The sequence below is a fragment of the Lepisosteus platostomus genome, chromosome 21 (assembly GCF_059453375.1).
Source record: "Lepisosteus platostomus isolate fLepPlt1 chromosome 21, fLepPlt1.hap1, whole genome shotgun sequence".
In the NCBI taxonomy this organism is placed as follows: domain Eukaryota; kingdom Metazoa; phylum Chordata; class Actinopteri; order Semionotiformes; family Lepisosteidae; genus Lepisosteus; species Lepisosteus platostomus.
The window spans coordinates 14,703,460-14,718,923 of record NC_142631.1 but is presented as its reverse complement, the minus strand read 5'-3'; the positions used below and the strand labels follow the sequence as shown (position 1 = coordinate 14,718,923).

Genomic DNA, 15,464 nt, shown 5'->3' with positions numbered 1-15,464 from the left:
AGAAGTCTGTTTTAACAAGAGCAAAAGACACCACAGAACCAGTGTTTTTTCCACCAATGGCATGTAAAGGTTTAGAAGGTTTAGGTTGGATCAAATTATTTTTAAAAGTTGTACTATAGAACATTGAAGATTTAGTCATATTATAACCAGTGGTTGTGTCTTCCAAGGATATGCTGACCACATATGGAGTTGTGGAAACTTGTTTTAATGAGAAACAATTTCATTATGCCTTCTTTCGCGCTTCCCTGCTGTTTTGTAATGACAAAGAATATGGTTTCTTCCTGCACTGCCCAAAGATAATGATCATTCCCAGTGTACTGTATCTGCAGAAAACAGAATGCATTCTGAAACAGAACATCTGTACCGGCCATTCACAGCAAGAGCTTCAATTTACATCCATCAGCTTCTCCTTGGGCTTCTGTACTATCACTTTTCAACACCCACACATAAGACAGGGCTCTGGGCTGGGGTCTTCTCTATGAGGCAGGCTGGTGAGGGCTTAACAACAGAAAGTGGTGAATGTCCATATAGTGGAATTGTGGAATGAGGATATTTAAACGGGAGACACGATTTTTAAAAGTGAGGCTTGATCTGTGCTGTCTTTGTGAATGACAACCCCTCTGTCTTATTTTAGTCCAGTACCTACAGTATAAGACTACAAACAGAAATAGCACTGGAGGCTCAAGCAGGCTTTGTCACAACAAAGACTCCTGCAAGTCCACCTAAACCAATTGTCTTTGTTTAGATCAGATATCTTCTGCTGCACAATTCTATCTCAAATGCAACATCAAAGCAAACACAAAGTTAGGATAGAATGGAAACAGTTTAAAAAGTGCTTACCTCACAGATCAGTCAGAGCTTACACATTCAGTAGCAGGACAGATCAACTGAGGAGCCATCAGGATCACTAAGAGGCTGTGAGACTGTACAGTAGGTTGTATTTCTTCTCACGCAGAGGAAGTGATTTTGCTTTGGAAGGCCCTAACATTCCAGCTGTGTAGTATTTATTCGTGCTTGGGTTCCCTGAGTCACCTGCATGCTGGAGACTACTCATAAGAAATAAGAGAACCCTATTACAATGTATACACATTGTATAACTCTAAGAAATACAAGAAAGCTATTACAGTCTATATACTGTATAGTACACTATATAAGAAATAAGAGAACAGTTTAGTACAGTGTATATACTGTAGACTACTGTACAGTACAATAGAAATAAGAGATTATTTCTATTATAGTGTATATACATTATCCTGAAGTTGTCATGATGTTCAAATTTGATTTCCTTCTCTTAAAAGGCAAACTTAGAGCCATAACTCATAGTTAGACTCAGTTTCTCAGCACTAATATTTTTGGTTCATGTGTACTGTTTTTCTTCCATGCCTTCCATATACTCTATGTACTCCTGTTAGGGCTGTGCTAATCATCAGGATTGTTTCCAATGAACACTAAATGCTTTCTCTGCCTTCCCACCCCCTCCTTAATTAAAACTTTATGGGACTGGCTGAGGATCAAGAAAGTTCAAAGGCAAAAGAAAAACGCGCGAGAGAGAGAGAGAGAGAAAAAAAAACAAGAGAATCTCTGCACAATAAAGCAATCCAGCGTGGCAAAGGATATTGAAATCCTTAACAACGGTGCAACAGTCCTCTGTGACTGACAGGAAAATGCCTTGAATTATTCGCCAACAGCATGGCAGTGTGAGAACAAAGCGACTGGAAATAGCTGGTTAATTGATTGACGCAAATGTAGGGCTACATAGCTGTATTGTTATGTGTGTGGGAAAGCACAAGAAGGCTGACTTTCTACAGCATCCTTCACGTCTCTCACTGGGTAACACTGACCTGACAAAGCTGCCCGGCCGGCTGATAATATATTTTAACAGGAATGAATACGTTTTGATAGTACAGAGCAGATCTTTTAAACTTTAGTAGCAACATCCTCGTTAAAGCCCTCACAAAGTCACTGCTTAGACTTTTGAACTCTCTAGGTAATTTTATTTCCATTGAAAGGATAACGTAGAATATAATCATGTGGATATGACAACAGGGTTATTGGTTTTAACAGTTGTGGGGTTTTGCAGTTGACAGAAGGGTAGACAAGTGCTCTGATGTTCATCCTCATGTGATGGCTCTCCTTCTTCCTTTGCTTGAATGATGATCAATTATTTAAAAACTGAGAGGGGGGGAGGGAATTAAGATGGAGACCGTCACCCAGCTCTAAGAACGGCCTGAGATGCTACTCAAATCTCGGAGGATCACAACCTGAGTTGGACTGCTGTGACTCGATGGAATTTTGGGATAGGGAGTCAGTCAGCCTCCAGGAGCCTGGGAACGAGCTGTAGTCTGGGTTCTGCATGACTCCCTGCTATTTGCAGCGGAGTGGAAACGTCCTGAGTAGCGAACTGCCACCCCGGTGGGTTGGTTTTGGAAAATCTAGTGAGTAAAAGGGCAGCGTGCCGGCGCATTGATCAGCATTGCTTCCTTGGAGTGCTGGAGCCCTGAGTTCTATTCCAGACATGGGGGACTATCTGGGGGAAATTTGAACATTTGCCATGTTCTCCTTGTGTTGTCTGGGCAATCTGTTTTCCTCCCACAGTCCAAAAACATATTAGGAGGTTAAGTAGCTCCTAGGACAAAATGGCCCTGGTGTGAGTGTGTTTGTCTGTGTATGCCCTGTGATGGACTGACGTCCCATCCATGGAAGAAGTGGTTAGAAAATTGGTGGGTAGTGAGTGAAACCTGGTATAGATGATTGACTGACATTAGTTAATGCTTGCTGTGGGAGCCTTCATACGAGAAGAGTCCAGTTTCAGAAGAAAGGCTGTTATTTCTGTAAGGGGCAGAGGAATTCCAGGTCCTGTGTTTGGCTTCCCTTCTCTGAAAACTGATCTCTTCATATTGGGTGGTCGGGGGGAGGCTGATGGGACAGGCCTGCAGAAACGGCTTCTTTTCTGGCCAGAGATGACATAAATGTTCTGGGCATTTATCTTTTTCGTCAAGATGTCTGATGAAGTAAAGTGTAGTTTCAGGCCTATTCTGTCAGCAGAACTCTGAGCAGTACTCAGTTCAGTGACTGAGTTCGAGTACAGTAAGTCTTAATTGTTAAGGTGCGTTTTTTTAAGTATACAGACAAAAAGTTTAAGGCCTACTTTTGGGTGTGGGGATCCCTTCACAGCTCTTCAAAATTGACAGGTAAAGGAAGTGCTCATATTTAAAAGGAATATTTAGTACATGTATCCTGGGAAGGTACAGTAATTAGTATTGCACTGTTTTTTTATGGAATGATTAAGATTCATTCTTTTTAGTGTTTCATGTAATAATAAAATATTATTAGCATAATGCAAAAGCTTAAGCCCTTGTTGGACATACTGTAAATTGACCATTAAAATCAGATGTGTGACTGCTTTTATTAGCTTCATTCAGTTCTTCTCATAGCTGCAGAAAGGGTGTGGCTCCAGTTAATGTCTCCAGTTTTACTGACTCCCTACAGTATGTGTTTAGTTAGATACCAATGTACAGTACCGGTTGTGCATTATATAACACATACAATACAACAGCAACAACGGTTCTGAGTTGTCACTGTCTCAGTATTTTGATAATCTTGTACCTTTCAGTTTCATTTTCATACTCAGAAATACTTGGCTCTCATATTTCAGTTCTGTTGCAAAACCTTTTTTTGTGTGTTTTAGAGCCTTTGTTGGAGTTGAGAAAGCTGTTCATAAACCATAAATGAACTGTTTGTGCCCATTGTGTTTAGAGCATTTTTGTGGAAAAGCTCCAAGGACAAAGGAAAGGAGAAGGATATTTTTTTAAATAGTTCTGTTTTCTCCTCAACGTTATTAGTAGTATTTACAGTATGATGGCCACAAAGACACCCAGCTCCCAAGTTTGTTCTGGTCTGTACGATATGGATGTTTTTGTGTTTACTGTATATATGCATGAGGTGGCATCTTTGAAACCTTTGCTGGGTTCTTCAACACCAAGTGCCACTGCCACCACATGCCAACTATGACTCAACACAAGAGGAACCTTTTCAGTATTTAAACGCTCAGTTCAAAGACAAACAACACTGTTCACTTTTCTGATTCACTCTCTATGTGTGATGTGCATATGGGTGTCTTTGGTGACAAGGCAAATGTCAGTGCAATTTATTTGAAAATATGAATGCTTTAATCTGTTAATTACAGCCTGCAAAGTCAATTTATGGCAGAGACGCACAGAAGGGTTAAATTGATCTGGCTTCTTAGAAGTGCTGAATTCTCCTCTGCATTTATGCACAAGTGCACACACAACAATTAATTTCTGCTGGAGCTGCTCACAATCTGCCTGTTTCTGAGTTTTTTTTTGTTTATTTTGCCTTACAAGCAGAATTAATGAAGTGGCGAAAATTGCATCCCATCTGACAGATCTCTGTCTCCAGGCAGGAGGTAGTCAGAGTTCGTTCTGACTTGCTGTGTGTGGCGGACAGTTTGGAAATAATCAATTCCAGGGAAGAGCTTATGAGTATGATTGCTACTGAATTCACATTTCATGTCCTTTTTTAAACTTTGACCTTGGTTTTGATCACATTCCAGTTAGGTCTCTTAAAATCTCTTGATGTGAATTGCGAATGGATCATGTACAGAATTCTTGTTTTGAAGGAGGCAGAAAATGCCAAGACTTTTCATCTCATTTTATTGTATTACATCGTTTATTTTGGTATGCTGGGATACAAGCGGTCTCTTCTTCAACGTGGTCTCTTCTTCAAAGCAGCTGTGTAAAGGCATTTGTTTTACTTCCTGTTGGGGTTATTAAGGGTTTGAAACTTTAGGTATCCATAATGTGCTCAGTCCTATACTGTATAAAAGACTTTAATTGTGCTTAGAGCATCCAAGACACAGATCACTTTAGTAGCCTACACTGCACCTTACCATGATCCAACGTACCTTTTTCATCCTTTGATTTTATGTCAAATCCTCTGCAAGGAGTTAAAACGTTGCACAAAATGCAGTTCTCAGCCTCCTACCATGATAGATGCTCAGGTGCGAACCCAGCCCTAGGTGGAGTCGTCTTCTTTCATCCTCTCTCGGCTGTGTTCCTTAGCCAGTGAGTCCAGACCCTCCAATGTCTGCCAGTGGCTTTTCACTGAATATGTTCATGTACTGGGGTCAGCGTATCTTCAGAAAAGAACCTGCATTGTCTTTATCTTTATCGCTCCGTGACATCCCAGAGAGTGCCTTTTGAGTTTGTGATTTCGAGGTGTCTGCTCGCACTGGACGCGGCTGCATCTTTCAGCTCTTCTGCTCTTGCCTCTGGGATCTCCCTCCCATTTCACAGTGGAAACTCGTGCCTTCGAAACCGAATTGAAAGTCTGCCTTTTTCACAGACGAGTGTAACTCCTACAGTTGAACAAGCATCTGGCGTGTCCACTCTGTCCAGTAGCTCATTTCGCACACTGTGCACTGTATATATCTGTAGTGTGGGCAGTGATCAGGAGCTTTAACGTTGAGTCCATTATTCCAAGCTGTCCACAGAGCATGTCCTTGACCTTGTTTCCTTTGTGCTCTGTAAAGCCCTCCTGTTAACTAACATGATGACATAAAGAAAAACAGTAAGTTCAGTACTGTATATACTGTACTTACACATTTCCCAGCATATAAGCTTGTAATGCACCACTAAAGACAAAGGGATTCTGCCTGAATTTGTGTTGAGAGTCATCAGTGGGATAGGGAATGGAACTCTTACGTGTGGATTGTGAGACTGACACTGTCGGTTTAGCCAGATGAGACGAGACCTACAAAACCGACAGTCATTCACTTTCTAGAGAGTGTGGCTTGAGATCAGGAGCTATCTTTACTGTGAGTTGTATGTCTCTGCCGTACAATTTTACTTTCAAAGGTTTGGCTTTGATATTGACACCCATATAAAGCACCTCAAATGAGTTCAGTGCAATGTAAAGGGGCTGAACTGTGATGTGTCAAATAAAGGATAATTCATGTCTGTTCCACAAAGGGACCACAGCAATAACTGCCGTGATCGATTTACTTCTGTGGCTGATGAGACTTGTTGCCGTGAGTAATGCTTGCTGAGGATAACCTGAGGATACTGCCATTGATCTTTATATGAGCGTTTTTGTTAAAGGAATGTCTATTTCTTTTTAACAGTTTTTACCCTTCCACAAAGAGTAGCTAATTATTCCCTTTTCTTTTATATATTACATACTGTGTATGCTGTGTATTATCTATACTGTGTATTGTAACACCCAGAGGGTCAGTGTCAGAGAGCATCACTAAATTACTAACACTAAGCATAAGGAAATTGGTCTATGGAGATCAGAACTTTAACTTACATTTTTTTTTTGTCTTGGAATGACTTTGAAATCATTTTGATGTAAAATGAAAACTGGACACACATAAAAAGTTGAAGGAGAAAAATGTGTGTGTTTATGTAACAAAAGTGCTGTTTTCTCACAAAATCTCCTATTGACAATGCCTACAAATACACCCAGTCCACCAGTGTATTATAATCCATACAGTTTGTGTATGTGTCGAAATATACCATATACATGTAGCTGTCCTGCTAAGACAACAGTCTTAGCTTGTATTACCTAAAAGTATCCAAAAGTACAGTAGGTTTCGCATTCGTTTCATGTGCTGTCCATTGCTTATCATCCCCTGGGAGTTTGACTGGATTCTTTAAAAACCTATAACAGTCTGTCAGAATACAAGAGGTACAGTATTCAACACACCATTTCAGCCACTCAGAGTTGTATGCTATACATGAATACACTATTTTTCTGCTTAAGTGTGAAATGTTTTCTTTTTGGCTGAGATCTACCTAGTACTATAACTCAGTGTTTATGTTTTTCATCATCTGAACTGTAGCATGCACCTACGTCACAGGCATTATATACCAGCAGCCCTGATAAAACTGGTCCAATTCAGCAATTGTACGAAAAAGTACATTTAAAGGGTCCAGGTTGAGCATGCTTGAAGCAGAAATGTACCCTGGACATTGGGGTTAACACTTCTCTTAGAATCACTGCAGTGGGATCTTTAATGATCACGTACTGTGCTCAGGACATTGCTTTCATGTCTTATCCATTGGGTTGCACGACCTGTAGCACAGTGTTTCCCTGTCGCCATGCTGGAATGCTGGTGTGGAAATTGTGGTCTATGAGGGAGAGCACCACGTACTGTCTCACAGACACCACCAAGGGCAGCAACCTGTATATTCTTAGAGGTTTCCTATGCCAGTAACTGTGCTGTGTTGGGGCAAACTGGATTAGCTAGCTGACCTAATGTATAGAATAAAACACTATTTCAGATGTGGCGTCTCCTAGTTTCAGTTGATCTGGTGTGTGCTGTGTTTAGTAGCTGAGAAAGCGGTGGTTATCTCTTCGAAAAAGCCTGTTATGTTTTTCATTTGTTCTCCTTACTAATAAACTTGCTTTGCCGTCTTTCCAGAAACCTTTTAAATTGATCTCGTGGACTGGCTTGGCCCGTTTAGTGGAGTCACGGCGCCACTTAGTGGCTGTGAGTCCTCATTGCAGCCGTCGGCCAGCTACAGTGGGTGAGATGAGGACAATGCAAGCTACTGGATGAAGCTATGAAATCTTTACCATTTTCAATAAAATAATCTGGATTTGATATCTGATGAATACGGACTGTTTAAAAAATATTCCTACAGCAGCATTCCAAATCATTTTCTTGAGAAACATTCACAACCCATCATGCACCTACTGTGCTAATACAGACTCTCGTACTATCATGCTTATTGCAAACTTAACTCCCTTTTGCTCAGCCTCCTACTAATGCTGTGCACCCAATTAAAGTCAGTTATGCTGCTTGCATAATCTTTTTTCTACCTCATTTTTCTCATCCTCTTGCGTGTCACTCTATTAACCACCTGGCTTCGTATCAACACGCATACCCAAATCAGTGTCCCCGTTCTCTGCTGCTGTTGCCTCAACCACTCTTGTCCTGCCTCGGTCTCTCATATACAGTAACCACACTGCCACCATACCGTCTGTACGTAGTCTTGAATGTGCTATTCAAGAAAGGTGTATTAAAGAACGAAACTGTGGCCTCGTATCCTTCACAGATGCCTACAGTGAGGGAGACGATTGGCACAGAAAGGCCAAATTGTATATATGAAAGTAAAGGTGACTGGCCAATCAAAAAATCAAAATCTGCTGTTGGCTGAGGGCATCTGTAGGTGGTTTCCGCCCTCACGAACAGGTGATGTGAAATTGTTTTGTTCATGTGGCAGTGTGACTTTTGATTTAGACATTTGGTTTCAGAAGAACCAGAAGCGACTTTAATACTGCTACGATTCTGACAAAGTTTTGTAGTCCCGCTGTACGTATTTTACTTCACTCTGTCTGAGAAAATAATTTGTTTTCTTCATAATTTATTGTAAGTGAAACTCCAAGTATAACTACGATGCAGGAAGGCCAAGTAAAGAGTTACTGTAAGCAGTGAAAATATATACATTTCTACAATTTACTTGAGAGCATAAATGATTTGCATTTGTTTCTATGAAGTCATCTTAATCATTTCATTATATCACAGCGTTTGGAAACGTATTTTTGAAGCCAAACAATTTGGTAAAGGAAGAAAACGCTGATATTGCTAGAATATTTCTGCCAGCTCCTAATCAAGTTTAAAAAAACATAACAGGCTGGGAAGCAGAAAGAAGAGAAATTAATCATAGCCTGGTGGGAAATTTTATAATACCACTTACATCATGATATTTGTTTGTGCTTTCTACCTGTTATTATAAAAGAACCTCTGTAGCACTGCTGATAGTTTAATAACAGTAATGCAGTCTCAGTAAAGAAATATATTTACCAGACTTGTTTCTTCTTCATTTTTTTCTTTATTTTTTGTTGTTGAAGTAGCACACTCTTCTCCCAGTTTAATGATTGTCATTCACATATCTCAAGGTTGCAGGACAGAGACAGACAGCAGCACAAGACGATATTCCTGCTCTTGAGGTCTCGAGATTGATATGTCAGCTCAAGAAAATAAAAGGTGTTCCCAAGCAACAGAAAGAAACACACTGTATATCCTATCTCCTAACTGTAATATAACTCTGACACTGTTTGGATTGCTCTTGTTTTCCCCATGTGCCCTCAGGATGTGACAGGACAGCAGGCCTCTACAGACTGGGCATAGCCTCAAACCTGGATAAAAGTGTCTGCTAAGCAAATTAATCAAATATTAACGTTACTTTAGGAACAATGACCTGCCAATTTCAGCACTGTTTTCTAGAATAATACAGAATATGGATTTATACAGGGGCTCCAATTAAGACTATCCCAAAGCCCCCTGAAAAGAAAGAAACCTAACTATAGAACTGCAGGGATGTGAGACATCGCAGAAGAGTTCAGTGAGGTTTTGAAATGATTTGATTTAAGGGTCAGGCTGAACCACTTCTTGTCTTCCCATAAATGTCAAGACAAAAGATAGAACATGCTGTATATTTAACCACAGAATGCAACAGATCATACTGTACATAGGATACTTGATCAGCATATCGCATAGTGCATATTTAATTTGACTAGCTTTCTGAGAACATCACAGTGTCAGCTGAACAGCTGAACAACATGTCTCCACATAATCCTATACATAACACCACCTGCAAAAGACAAACCAGGATTTGAACCAGAAATGGACTCCAGCAAGTTTGATCATTCGATCACTTGGTGCACAAGGTGCTCCATCACACACTGCGTCTGGAAACTGCAATTATGAGCACAAAAGTCTTTAACAGCAACAGCAAGACTGGATGGGTCCAGGAGGTGGATCCCCAGCTGCAGTTCTATGCTAGTTATCCAGATCGAGCCAGCACTTTCCCATGCAGAGGCTATTGCTGATGAAACCTGGATGTGTATCATAGTGGATTCTAAACATTCCTTTAGCAATGGAAAGTGATTTATGCCCTTACACCAAAAACAGGTTTTATTAAACGAAAACCCTTTAGTTTTAACAGCGCTATAACATCAGCCCTCAATACAAATTGTATAGTGCATTGCAGTTTTGCTTTCTGAGACCAATATGTAACCTATACATAAGTATGTAACCTATACAGAAGCACAAAAAAACTGTAAATCTCCTTCATATTCTGCTTTAACTGCCATAAACAACAGAGATTAAACAGGTTAACTCCACAAATAACTTTTCTGAAAGTACAATTTGTGTTTTTATACATAAAATAATTATTATTTTTAATATCTTTCAGTACCCTGTATTTGCAAATACGATATGTAGTTCTAGTGCTGCATTATTCTGATGTACTGTATGCAGAGGGGTCATCCAGACAATTTCAGTAGCTCATTTGTGGAAATCTTTAAACTAATCTTTAGTAGGAAATGTATGTTTTTGTTTAGAAATGACACTAAAACAGACAATTGGTGAGTGTTGATCTGGTGGGCCAGTGATGCTCTGGCAGAGACAGAGTTAGTGACCTCGCCCCGCCATATGTGGGTGTCATTCCAGATTCCAGTGGCCAGCCCGTCTGCGACCAGTGCAGGCCAGAGTACCAGGGTCCGAACTGCGATAAGTGCCGCGATGGCTACTACAACTCCGACAGCATCTGCGCGCGCTGCGAGTGCAGCGGGAATGTGGACCCCCGATCGTCTCCTCGCGTCTGCGACCCCGACACGGGTCAGTGCCTGAACTGCGCCAACAACACAGCCGGCCGGCACTGTGAGAAGTGTGCAGAGGGCTATTCGGGGGACGGCCGGGCTGGCAACTGCACCAAGACGGGTAAGACTTCCACACCGTAGCAGTGCCCGGACTGAAGGGACGGGACGGCGCCATGTTTTCTCATGAATGTTGGGATTGAAAGCCTGAAAAAGGGGCTAATATGTCTTCTTATTACCAAGAGAGTCCTGATATGAAGTGAGTTTTGATGTACAGATGATAAAACTGGGACAAAACGCCAAGCTCAAAAGCGGAGCAGACTCAAACTCCCCAGTCTAATGTGTGCAGCAGGCTCTGATAAGATCACTTTACTGGCCATATACAATTACAGTACTTGTATTAGGAATTTGTCTTTTTTCGCATCCCCCAACTTGCTCTCCATGAGAGAGACAGACAGGGAGAGGAGCTTGGGGTCAGATTGCAGGGTCAGCCATTTACCCTCAAACCCCTACCATACCCCAATTACACCATCATATACAGTCCCAATTACCATCTGTTCAGCTCTGCTCTTCTCAGCCTTTGAAAGTGACTTTGAGCCATAATTGAGAACATTGTATGTTATCTGATACTTTTATGATATAATATAACAGCGAATTTGATTAAATGAAATAGAGGTGACTGATGAGATTGAATACAGTATTATAACTCTTTGAACTAAATACCTTTGAACTGGTCTGTGACTTTAAAGGACAGATGGTCAGACATTTGGTTGTACCAGAACTTGTTTAGGTGTGTCAAAGTAAAGCAGGTGAATGCAATCACTTATTATCTGCTTTATATCCATAATTTAGGAGGATCTGTAGAATTTTGTCAGTGGTAAAAAGTCCCATACAAATACATTGTGATCTATATGGTAACACGGTAAAATGTGACAAGTCCAAGGGGAGTGAATACAGTCCTATCGAGAGCCGCTGTACATAAATATCTCTCCTTATTTTTCCCCCTTGAATGTTATCGTAATCTCACGTTTAAAGATAACAACGGAACAAAACCTGTGTGCTAATAATTAATTGTTTGAAATGGAAAGTGCTCACAGTCTTGTTGTGAATCTAATATAGATCACATGACGCCAACCCCCACGTCTGTTCCTGCCCACCCTGAGGAACTTTCATTTGTGAGTGGGTTTGTCTGTTTGAAGTGCGAACTTTCAAAATTTGTAGACAAATCCGCTGTGTGTTTTAGATCATGCTGGGTTTTGCTGCAATGAAATTTAACATTAAGGAGATGTTTGTGTTACATTTTTTCCTAAAGAATAGGAACGTTCAGCATGGAGGTTTTCAGAGCCGTTGAAAAACCTTCTGTTGTAGCCATTCCATGTCAGCGCTAGCTATTTTTAGTTGTCTGTGGGATTATTTTTAGTTTGTTGTTGCCAATCTGAAGCAATCCCAAAATGACACCGTCCAGTTTTACAGACTGTTCTAGATTTAATGTGAAAACATTAAAGGACACTATTCCTAACTGTAGTGTGGAGTTCAATGCTGCCACCTTTGTCTTTTTTGTCAATTGTAATTTGTGTCCAATTCATTTCCAGTGAAATCGTGCTCATTTAAATGGTAAATCAACTTTTTAGTGCGGTGAACATGTACAACACTCTCTCAGTTTAAGGCCCTGGATGAAACACACCCCAGGTAAACAACAGTATCAGGCACCGCTTTTGTAATACTCTCTGTATCAGCCCCTTTTTTAAACCCACCAGGATATTTAATATGTTAAAAAATAAACAATGACTTCAGTAAAGTAAATGGGAGCACGTGTGGAATATAAGTCAGGAGATCTCGTGGCCCTCCAGCACTTGAACAGCCCAGGAGTGATTTACAGGGAGGTTTTCCCTATCTTCCACAGCTGCTGTGACTGTTGGGTTTTCACAAGTGACTCCTTCCAGTTCTTTACCTGTTGAAACAGACATTGTTCCTGGGTCAGAATGAGGCATTAATTAAAACAGTCCTGTAACATCTGGCACGTCAGACATTACACCTCACAGGTTTTTTTAAAGTATTTTATTATGACAAAGGCATTGTCTAGTATTTGCATTTAAAATGAAAATATGTTGTTTTGGGCATTTAATTTTTTTTGTACACTTTTTTTCCCTAGATAGACTAATTATCATTCTGCTCTGAGGTTTTTCTCACGGCTGCAGACTAAAGGCTGTCCCAGGGGAGAACAGAACCCATGACACCACAGAGATGTTCAATCGAAGATTGGCCAACTAATCATGTTCACTGGGAAAAAAAAACAGAGTCAAAGCGCAGAGTCAGAATTCATGTGTAGAAATCATCAATTTTTAAAACAAATTAAATTTTAGTTTTTTACCTTGAACACAGCTAATCTTAGTGATTGTGTTCAAAGGGGTTTTTTACTCTTTAGTAGATTTGTGACCCGCTGAAAATCAGGCCCCAGGTGTATTGTGAAATTGAACTAAAGAGCTGGTGTGAATGGTAGTGCTGTCACCTGATTGGGGGTTGAAAGACGCGTTTTGCCTTCTCTCTAGGGTTGAGTAATTCTGTGATGATTGATCATGATGACTTGTGGTAGATAGGAAGGCATATGCCCTGTGGCATTAGGGTTAGGTTTGCAATGGTCCCAGATGAGCTCTCTCTGAGTTGCAGGGGAGGGAGATGCTGACAGATGGAGAATTATTGAAGTATAACACAGGACATTAGCAAACAATCAACGAGCAGTCCTGCCCCCGGTTTCCAACACATGTATCAGGTTTGAGGAGCAGGCAGTTATCCACTTGGGCCTCGTACTGTATCTGTCCCCAGCACGGGAGAGTAGGTGTTGCATGAGCTTCACCCAAAGATTTTCCATAAAGAACTGAAACTAATAACGTCCACTATTAAACAGTTTCACAGTTTTATCCCTGATGCTCCTGTTGGGAAGTCACGTGCATCCTACTGGGAAATATGGGATATGCTGGGGAAAGGTATATCGGGGATGTTGAAATAGGCAAGGTCTAAGTGATTTTAACAAATTGTGTTTGTTCAGGCTTGAGCTCAAAACAGTGGTTTTCCCTCAGAATACAGAACATCTAAACAAGTTAAATTCTTGGCTCATTGTCTTCAGTTCCCCAGCTGGACAGCTGTTTTGCTTCTTATAAAATAGAACATGCACTCAAGATAACAAAATATCTTGTCCATCTGTTATTTTTTTCTGTAACCCTCGGTCTCTTCAGTCTGTCCTTCTGTCTTCAGTTAGTCAGCTGTATTTGAAATGATCTTACTATGGTAGAGCAACAGACTACAGTGTCTTCCTTTTCCTGTTTGACATACCGACAGAATATTGGATCAGGTACCTGTGGCTTTTTGGGAGTTGTGGATTTTTGATGGCTCTTTCATTTCTTTAGGGAGACCTCCTTTCATATCTGCGGTGCCCAAGTACCAATTTGTGTCTCCACTCCACACAGTATTACAGAGAGTTCCCAGAGTCACTTTTGAAAAGAAGGGAAAGTGCTGATTAGATTAGATTGTCTAATGGAAGGATGCCCAAGAAAAGCCCTTGTTTCTTTCCTCTTGGCTTTAACTCGATTAAAGGAGCAGTCAGGCCTTCAGCATGTGCTCAAGCCTACTGTGCTTCGGGACATGGAGACAATCCATGTAAACATGAAGAGAACATGCAAGTTCCACACAGAAGTTACCCTAGTCCAGGATCAAATCAAGGACCCAAGAACTAAGAGAGCAAGATCACTAATTGCCACCCCTGAGTTATGTCATGAATCCCAAATAGTACCTCTTTATCTGGGATTTGTTTTTTAAATGCCCGTCTGTCCTGCTTTACAGAAATATACTTCCGTTATGCTAACCATGAGAAAGAGATTGCAGGGCTCCGTTATTTTTACAGTTGAAACTTGCGTGGGGTGAAGTTTCTTTTTTCAGTTCATGAAAGAAACCCAGTTTTCACCTAAAATATTTCCATGCAATTCATTTTGAAACTCCTGAACAGACACAGTTACAGCTGTGCTGAATCAGAAAGAGGCAGCAGTCAGGGACAGAAACCAACATTTTGCATGTATTCTGTCTGTGTACCATCCAAAGTCTGTTGTTTGCTAGAAAATGCTGCAGTTTAACAAGAACACGTGTTGATGAGCATTGTGCTGATGACCACCGTCGTGCTAAGACTTAGCTAAGACCGCAGCTTTATCAGTTTTGCACTTAAGGTTACTTTAATGTCTTTCAAAATGAGTGTGCTCACATTGTAACTTTCTTTTAAGCAGACAGAAAGTTGAGAAATTATGTTGCTGTGCAGGATGCTGACAAATAATAGATATAGTACATCGAGATGTCCGGGGCAGTGCTGTTATGTTAAACTCTTTATGGAGGCTGCATCTGGGCAGGAGCCAGCTGGCAGATTCAGGTCATACAGAGCAACGTTAGCTGGATATGAATCACCAGTGAGTAAACGTTGAACCTGTCCAGGCTACCTTGCATAACCTGCAGTACTGACACTCCACGTTCTGGCACGAACAGGACAGTACGAGTTAAGCCATTTATAACATGATTCCTTTTCCGCTTGTTTCACTAGTGTAAAAGTTAGCCAGCACTATGTACTGGATGATAGAGGTATTTGTGAGGCATCCCTCTGGGAAACCACAGTCAGGTGACAACTGAATGTTTTTTTTTTCACTAACCACATTGACTTAGTCATGTCAGAATGTAATATGCCTACCTCCACAATGTTCTGTGGTGTTGTGGTACCTCAAGATAAAGACTTCCCAGTGTGGCACCTTAACATTTCCTTATTAAAAATGATGAGACCCGAGAAAGCAGGGAACCGAACTTTA

At 40.8% G+C, this 15,464-nt stretch overlaps 1 protein-coding gene across 2 annotated transcripts in view; it reads left to right on the top strand.

The window, feature by feature from the left end:
- The window catches only part of LOC148644061 (multiple epidermal growth factor-like domains protein 9), a 194,118-nt gene that overhangs the window by 167,248 nt on the left and 11,406 nt on the right, over positions 1-15,464 (top strand). For both annotated transcript variants that reach the window (XM_088615360.1, XM_088615359.1), the window contains exon 5: positions 10,481-10,750. In XM_088615360.1, coding sequence (XP_088471486.1) covers positions 10,481-10,750 — 270 coding nt within the window. The remainder of the gene's footprint in view (positions 1-10,480; positions 10,751-15,464) is intronic.